Source organism: Eurypyga helias, unplaced genomic scaffold (assembly GCF_000690775.1).
Source record: "Eurypyga helias isolate BGI_N326 unplaced genomic scaffold, ASM69077v1 scaffold40757, whole genome shotgun sequence".
Lineage (NCBI taxonomy): Eukaryota > Metazoa > Chordata > Aves > Eurypygiformes > Eurypygidae > Eurypyga > Eurypyga helias.
In genome coordinates this window covers 1,775-10,680 of record NW_010260547.1, presented here as the reverse complement: position 1 = coordinate 10,680, position 8,906 = coordinate 1,775, and the positions used below count along the sequence as shown (strand labels likewise).

The following is an 8,906-nucleotide window of genomic DNA, read 5'->3' as shown; positions in this document are numbered from 1 at the left end:
CAACGGTCAAGGAATGTATGGGAACCGTTTTAGTTTTCCCCAACAGTCTCCAGGTCATTCGTTTTTCTGAGTGCTTCAAAACGTGATTTTTCAGAGGGTCAGATTCCCGCCTGAGGTTCATGTTTTGAGATGCTCTTTGCAGGAAGCCCATTCTTTTTAGCTATTTACATGCAGTAGGACCTTGCAGTCTTGGGTCCCTGCTGGCTTCTACATTGTCTGAACGTACAGCCTGGATTATTCCCAGCCTTTCCCTTAGCTAGCTCATCTGCACCCCTTGTTCTAGGCACAAAGCTCTCCTAGGCAGCAGACACAGCCTAGTAATAGTGTGATAGTGTAGTAGTAATAGCCCATTCTTTTTAGCTATTTACATGCAGTAGGACCTTGCAGTCTTGGGTCCCTGCTGGCTTCTACATTGTCTGAACGTACAGCCTGGATTATTCCCAGCCTTTCCCTTAGCTAGCTCATCTGCACCCCTTGTTCTAGGCACAAAGCTCTCCTAGGCAGCAGACACAGCCTAGTAATAGTGTGATAGTGTAGTAGTAATAACAGTAAACTAAACTATTACAGTATTAGTAAATGCAGTATTATATAGAGTATATCATGTAAACAGTAAACTATTACAGTATTAGTAAATGCAGTATTATATATAGTATATCATGTAAATAGTAAACTATTACAGTATTAGTAAGTTAACACTGTGAAGTATTTTCTGACCCTAAAGCTGACTGGCACAGTCTGGCAACATCCCAGCCTTCAACACAAGGTGATTAGGTGATTTTATCCAAAACCACTTTTGGGAAGGGTGCCTGGGCTTGTGCTAAGTTGTGTGGAAAATAATCAGGTATTTCTATGACTGGTATAGTTGAACAAGGCCAAAGATAAGCCAGGGACTTATTGTTAGCTTACAGTCCTACCTATAGCATGGTTAACCAAATTCAAGTACTTGGGCACATGCCCTTGCCTTACACTAAGCAACTTACTAGAGAGACAGTGCCAGGAAGTTAAAACTCACACACGTGCAGGAAAATCTTAAACCATTTCCTCTGCCTTTCCATACACCAAGGAGCACACAGAAGTCAAGAAAACAGCTATAAAGACGACTCTAAAAGACTTATTAACCATTAAGCTGCAAGAAATGTGCAAGGCAAGGTACCAAGACTTATTAACCATTAAGCTGCAAATGTGCAAGGCAAGGTACTGCAGTCTCAGCAAAAAGACAAGGCAACTGAAAAAGGACAGAGAGACTGGAAGCAAATCTCAGTGATTACGTGGAGAACAGGCAGGTACATGGCAGAAGCATTCTGTACAAGTGCAGTTAAAGCAAGAAATTCCAATGCCAAAGTAGCGCATTCGGACAGGTAAGTATACAAAAAAGTCTTAAGTACAATGCATGCAACATCAAAACAGTTTAAAAAAAAAGCCCAAATTGTCAGAAATTTCTGTGGACAGCACTGAACAATCTTTAGGCACTCTAAACCTGCACAAAGTTAACAGAAAAAGGGAAGGCTAGGATAAACAGATGAAGTTCATTTCCAGGTCAAACTACTGACATACATACTGGCTTTGAGAACAAGATCGGTGGCCTGCTGCTGTAAGCGCTCTCTAGCAGCTGCTAGCTCACTTTCCACTTCTTTGTGTTTGCTCAACAATGACATCTCCTCCTCCTTCACATCATCTAGCTGCTTCTGAAGAACCTAGAGGAAGCACAGTATAATGTCTGTCAGCATTATACACCATCATGTTTAAATTTAAATGAGCATTAGGTTAAAATATACAGAAAAGACCTTTCGGTAAACAGGTTTCATTCATACAAATGCTGAAATCTTGTAATATTACCATCACATTAATTTTGTGTTTTTCCAGAAGTATTGTTGAAGCACTACAGGCTACTGGATATACGGCACAACAACAATACCTAAGAGAAATGTGACAATATTCAAAAAGGTGTATGAAAAAAAAAGAATAGTAACATGGTCCACAGAGTCTGGGGGCCAATTTGAGAAACCTGGTTTCTGGTATCTCAGAGCTCTTCAAACTGAAGAATACATTATATGTTCACGGCAGCTTTCAATGTCCTTAATCGCAACTCTGACTAGTATTGACGCAAATTAAGCTGCACATGCATCTACACAATGCGAGAGCTAGGCAATTAGATAAATCAAACATATTATGCTTTAAGTCTGATGCATGCATCCACAAGATCAGCTCTGGGGTAGTTTGATGATGGTGTGTTCCCAGCCATGCAGGAAGGAAAAGGGCATCTTGTTCTGTTTTAAAAAGAAAGCTAGATTTCTCATAATTCAAGTCACTGGAATAGTAAAATGGTCATTTTAGAAACTAAAGCAGGGAACAGAACTGGGGAAAACACTGGGCAAGAGGTGTAATGGAACAGTAACACCAGAAGTGGTGAGATTATGCCTTTGATGACCTCGTCCATGACACTCGGAGTAGGAACTGACTTTATAGTTTGCTTCGAATACTGTCCCAGACTCCTCCCCTTCTTTGGAACCAAGAGGCTACAGCCTTTACACAAGAAGGCAGGATAGTCCAAAAAGATGGGCTGGAATTAGACTGTAAGTGGGAGAAGCTCATGGCCCATCTCAGCTCTACCCAAAGATGTTTCCAAAATTACTATGGACCATCACATTTAAGGTACTTCTGGCTTTGAAACTTGAGAGTAACTACAAATGCAAAAGACAGATACATAAGCTTACACGCAGAGATTTCTGTTCTCCAGGCCTCAGCACAGCTACCAAAACCCACCAGAACTTCACAGAATCTTTTCCTTCAAGCCCAGCACAGTCAGTCCTGGGTTTTTTCTGACCAGAAAAAAAATCAGTCTTTGTATTTCTGGGATGTCTTGTCCTTCTTTAGGGACAAGAAATTTTAGTATCTTAATAACACTGTGTTGTGATTTCATCCTGGTAGGCAGTTAAGCAGCATACAGTTGCTCACTCACTCTCCCACAGTGTGATGGGGTTGAGACTCAGAAGGATAGAAGTGAGAAAACTCATGGGTTGAGATAAAGGCACTTTAATAGGTGAAGCAAGCGCCATGCACATAAGCAAAGCAGAATAAGGAATTCATTCATTACTGCCCACCGGCAGGCATGTGTTTATTCATCTCCAGGAAAGCAGGGCTCCATCACACATAACATTTACTTGGGAGGACAAGTACCCCAACTCTGAGCACCCCCCTTTCTCCTTCTTCCCCCAGCTTTATATTCTGAACATGATGTCATATGGCATGGAATATCCTCTCCAGGCCTCAGCACAGCTACCAAAACCCACCAGAACTTCACAGAATCTTTTCCTTCAAGCCCAGCACAGTCAGTCCTGGGTTTTTTCTGACCAGAAAAAAAAATCAGTCTTTGTATTTCTGGGATGTCTTGTCCTTCTTTAGGGACAAGAAATTTTAGTATCTTAATAACACTGTGTTGTGATTTCATCCTGGTAGGCAGTTAAGCAGCATACAGTTGCTCACTCACTCTCCCACAGTGTGATGGGGTTGAGACTCAGAAGGATAGAAGTGAGAAAACTCATGGGTTGAGATAAAGGCACTTTAATAGGTGAAGCAAGCGCCATGCACATAAGCAAAGCAGAATAAGGAATTCATTCATTACTGCCCACCGGCAGGCATGTGTTTATTCATCTCCAGGAAAGCAGGGCTCCATCACACATAACATTTACTTGGGAGGACAAGTACCCCAACTCTGAGCACCCCCCTTTCTCCTTCTTCCCCCAGCTTTATATTCTGAACATGATGTCATATGGCATGGAATATCCCTTTGGTCAGTTGAGGTCAACTGTCTCGGATGCTTCCCCTCCCAACTCCTTGTACACCCCCAGCCCACTCACTGTTGGGGAGGTGTGAGGAGCAGAAAAGGCCTTGGCTCTGTGTAAGCACTGCTCAGCAGTAGCAAAAACATCTCTGTGTTATCAACACTGTTTCCAGCACAGATCCAAAACAGAACCCTATACCAGCTACTGTGAAGAAAATTAACTCTAGTCCAGCCAAAACCAGCACACACTGAACATGTGTGCAGTATTTCAGTTATTGCTTGTGAAAACATCACTGAAGATGTCATAACAAAGTTAAAACATTCCCAAAATTGTGTTTTTCTTGCCCCCACAAGGCCACTTTTCTCAACACTCAACATCCTTAGGCAAGATAGTCACTAATGACCTCTACAAGCAAGACTGCACTGAAGACAGAAGATTCATTGTATTTATAGTGTCAGGTGTTTGACATTCCTGTAAAATACATTTCTGCAAGAAACAGTACGGTCTAGATAAGGAGTTTCACAACTTCTCTAAGAGGAATTCCAGTTTGTCAGCATATCATCTCAAATGGAACCAGTCACCAACACCCTCCCTTCCCTCTCTGAATCTATTTTTTTGGAGGGAAGGATGTTTATGTGGAGACCTGATGCAAAGATACTGCTTAGCTGCTTCCTCCTTCCCACCCCTTTGGAGAAAGAGGAATAGGGGTTGCTTTGGGTTTTTTGTTCATTAAGTGGCAAAAGTTTTGATTATTCTATGGATTACACTACACTCTGGATACTACACCTAGAACAACCAAGTTCTGTTCATGAACAGCTGAAAGGAAAGAGACCAAAACCTTCCCCTGAGTAGAGGCTTCTAGATTCTACTGGAATATAAAGTAGTATTAATTCAGACTGGGAAAATTAGACACAAAAAATAAAGTTTAAAATATAAATAAAATTTAAAAAATACAAGTAGATTATAATCAAGTACTAGTGACAGAAAATTGTTTACATGTTCCAATTACCTCAACCTACTAGCCTCATCGTTTTTTTGAAAGAAAATTCACAGTCTTGGGAACAACATATGAACAGTCTCACCTGAACATTGTTTTCTGCTGTACCAAGAGCCACCTGAAGTTTTTGGCATTTTTCCCGTAGACTGGCAGCTTCATCCTGGACCATTTGCAATTCAGTTTTAAGCTTTCCCAGATTCTTCCGTAAAACACTTTCCTGGTTTTGAAATTCTTTTCTTAGCTCTACTTCTTTCTCTTTGCAAGCATGCAGACTTTCTGCTGTAAAAAGCTGAGACCTTTTCAAAGAATCAAGTTCATGTTCATAGAAGGACTGTGCTTTGCTGAGTTTGCCTTCATAGTCCTCAATGAGTTTTTTTCTTTCCAGCCTTAACTCTTCAACTTTATTGTTCAAGTCTTCCAGCTCCAGTCTATGCAATTCCTCCAGTTTTTCTTGCCCCTTACTCAAAGTAGCATTCTGATTCTGCTGAGTCTTGAGAAGTTCTTGAATCTCAAGCCTGTGGGCAGCTCGCAAGTCTTCCAGAGCTGTACGCTTGTCCTTCTCATACTGCACTTGCAACTGTATGAAACTTCGTAGCCTTTCCTCAAATTTCTTTCTGATCTCTTCTACTTCTCTTGACATGGTCACTACACGTTGGACATGCTGAGCTTCTGCACAAAGCTGCATATCTTCCACTCTATCCTTATAGGCTTCAAATTCCGTCAAGGCCTGGTGTTTCATCTTTTTATGATCTTCCAGTGACTCTTCTAAAACTTGGATCTTTCTCTTGAGATCCATTTCTTCTGCAACTTTACTTTTATACTGCAAGATCTTCTCTCTGGTCTCTGCAAGAATTTGTTGAATTTCTTCTTCGTGAGCATCCTTAAGGGCTTGGATAGCAGCTTCATGTTCATCGTTTTTAGTGTTCAAAGCATATATTACCTACAAACATGAAATAATACTGTGTTACAGAACAGGCATTTGAGTTTCCTGTTAAAATCATAAGAAAAATCACCCATGCACTCTGAAAGTTACTTTGGCAACCTGGCAGGTTTTCATGATACAAATAAGCACCAAATGTTCTTATGAATATGACTACATAATCGCTGTATCAGTCATTACAAATCATACACATTTTGTAGAATGGTTTTGCTATACTTTTTAACCTATAATTTTGCTGATGAACGTTCTGCCTTTATATGCATATTGTTGCTGTAAATACTACTGGAGAAAAGCACATTCAACACATGGGAAAAAGAAGTTTATTTATTTAAAAGAATAGCCTAAAAAGAAATTTGAACAGAGGTTCAAAGAGAACAACACACAGAGTATACATTACAACACCAAATAAAATTGGAACAAAATCCAAATCTCAAATTCCTCCTTTCCAAATGTAAAACTACTTTTAAATACTGCCCTCAGGGCCAGGAAATACAAAGAAAGGTCCTTCTTAACAGATGTCCAGACACTATATTCTAGATTTTATTGTCTGAACACTCACCATTCTGCTACTTGTGCACCTTTTGTTACTTAAAAGGGTAGGCTTTAGATAGCAAAACAAAAAGTTCTGAAACAGTATCAGATGAAAAGGAAAAACTAAACAGCCTCACTCATCTTTATATAGCAAGGAAATAACTTAAGGAAAAAAAGCCACCATTTTAACTTACATTATTGTAACTCAACTTTTCTAACATATGTACATGTTATTTAATAAAAGAAGGAAAAAAAGAGCTCTTCCATGGTTTTGGAAACCATTCTTATTACAGCTAATACCTCTCCAGGCAGCAGGTAGACTTCTGGCTTTGTTCCTCCCTAGAAAAAATAGTTCTTCCTACTGCAAAAGAGCTTCATGGTTCAGAGACTCAAAAACCCCTCACAATACATTTGCAAAAAGTGACAACAAACCCACATGCAATTCCATTAGCAGAACCACAACTGTCATTGCCATGTCCTTCACCCAAGATTTCAGGCTTTTATACTCTCACTGTCTTTGGTGATACCAACAGTACCTTCTGACAACAAAGCTTCCACCTCCCTCCTGCCACCAACATACAGTCTCAGCTATTAGATCACAAAGGTTAGTTTCCCTGTCGTTTAAACAGTGCCTAGTGCTCAACTTCCTTGTTCATATCCAAAAAACTTTGAATATTGATTTTTTTAAATGTACATGCAGTATCTTGCACAAAGAGGCCTTAGTTTTGGTTAGAAAAGCTAGACAAAGTAGTTTGAAAGGTATTAAAAATATCACACATGATCAAGTTATAGTAAGTATTTGCAGAACACTAGGTCAAATCCCATGATCAAAACAGTCCTCAACTTCTCTCTCTATGCACAGAAATGCCATAATGTTCTTCCTCACGTCAGGTAGTGCTCCAGTCTCAGGTTATGCAGCACTACAATCTGCAGAAAGTATAAATCATATAGTATTTTCAAGGGTATTATGCTTTCACAATGGGACCCTCATCGAAAATTCCAAGTGAAAATTAGGCCTATATGCAATGCTGGATTCAGAAGGGCATCTTTGAATTCTAATCATCCACTTATTTCATATGAAAAACACTGAATATCTACAAATTCCCTAAGCACCATTCATTCCCTAAATGAAGGAAATGAGTGTCTTGTGGAAAAATGAAAAAAATAAAATAAGATGCATGCAACTGCATGTTCTATCATATGTTCTTCAGCAGCCTGAATTCCAGCTCTATCAAATTACTGTATTTTAAATCTCAGTATTTTTAAATTAATGGAATAGCTCTACCAGATTTTATCTTTGAGAATCTGACACACTTCATTAGCATAGGAACATAGAAGAAAAGAAGTCCGTACCAACTGAAGCAAAAGCAACCTAACCGCATTTCAATGAAGTGAAAACAAAGTGAAATACATTGGAACAAATTAATACAGCTAAAGTTCTAGCCAAAATAAACAGTTCCTGTTCAAGTAAGTTTCTAAAAACTGAAAGACAGTAAGGTTGCAAAAGTTGGAGGTGGGCAGATAAAACAAGTTTTGCACTCTATTTTTAAATGAGGGGATGAGCCATTCCCTAAGCATGCTTGCAAGTACTTTAAAAATACCAGTAGCTTTTTCAGTGCAACAGCATATTACTAAGAAACATAAACTTCTCATTTGAGTAACTCTTACTTTTTCCAGCTCCACTCTAAGCACATCATACACATTGCAGTTCACATCAGATGACAGGAAAAAAAAAATTAAATTGTGCTTTACAGTATTTTCAGTTAGCCTGTCATTCCAGAGGTACAGACAGGCAGAACCATACTCTCCAAGAATACGGAGATTGCCAGATAAAGGTCTTAATACCTTTTATACAAAACAGTAACATAATTATTAATAGGAATCTACAGAAATACTATGTGCCCTTCAGACCAAGTCTGAAGAACTACCATGAATAAGTTAGAAACAGTAAGAGTAATAACCTTTTTTTATCCCAAGAATTGAGTATTGGAGTGTTTAGTTATATGTGGTAAGGTTAAGCAAGGCTGTTAAGCTTAGCACCGGTGTCCTGAACTACATAGAATACAACCAACCACCAGCATTCAACACTGCAGCTGAAAGATAGAAGTTTTACTATTTGGCTGAGAAATATTTTTGACTCCAAACCAGATGTTATGGCTTGGAGAGCTGACCAACTCTTGCATGGTCAGCTGCACTTGGTCATCCACTCCTGCCAGCAATTCAGTCACGATGGAATGCTTTTCTAATTAAAAATGTGTAATTCACCCTAATACTAGTGCTAAGTGCCAAATATATTTTGCAGCATAGAAAATATCTCCAAAAATATGTGGTTCATTCTCTCTAATTTTACACGGAAATAGGAACTAATACATACAAGAAAAAAAAATCAAAACAAAAACATCACCACACATCTTACACAAACATCAATGTCATGTCTCTAGTAAACCTAGATTTTAGCCTTAGCATGTTGGTCCCTGGGTCAGAGCACCACAAGCAGCCTAGTTCAGGTGCACTGTCTTGTTCCCAGTGTTGCTGGGGTGCTGCTGCCTGTGAGCACTGGTCCTCTCTGTACAATACAGCCCTCAGAATGCTTTCAGTCGAGACAAAAGCTCAGGTGCAAAGCAAGCAGATATGATGTCACACAAATAAGACATAC

At 39.4% G+C, this 8,906-nt stretch overlaps 1 protein-coding gene across 1 annotated transcript in view; it reads right to left on the bottom strand.

Annotated features, from left to right (window-relative positions):
• Positions 1-5,713, bottom strand: part of FAM184A (family with sequence similarity 184, member A) — a 17,189-nt gene extending 11,476 nt beyond the window's left edge. The window contains exons 1-2 of the mRNA XM_010155068.1: positions 4,865-5,713; positions 1,559-1,694 (exon numbers count right to left, since the gene is read on the bottom strand). Coding sequence (XP_010153370.1) covers positions 1,559-1,694; positions 4,865-5,575 — 847 coding nt within the window. The 5' untranslated portion in view covers positions 5,576-5,713. The remainder of the gene's footprint in view (positions 1-1,558; positions 1,695-4,864) is intronic.
• Positions 5,714-8,906: the final 3,193 nt, after the last annotated feature.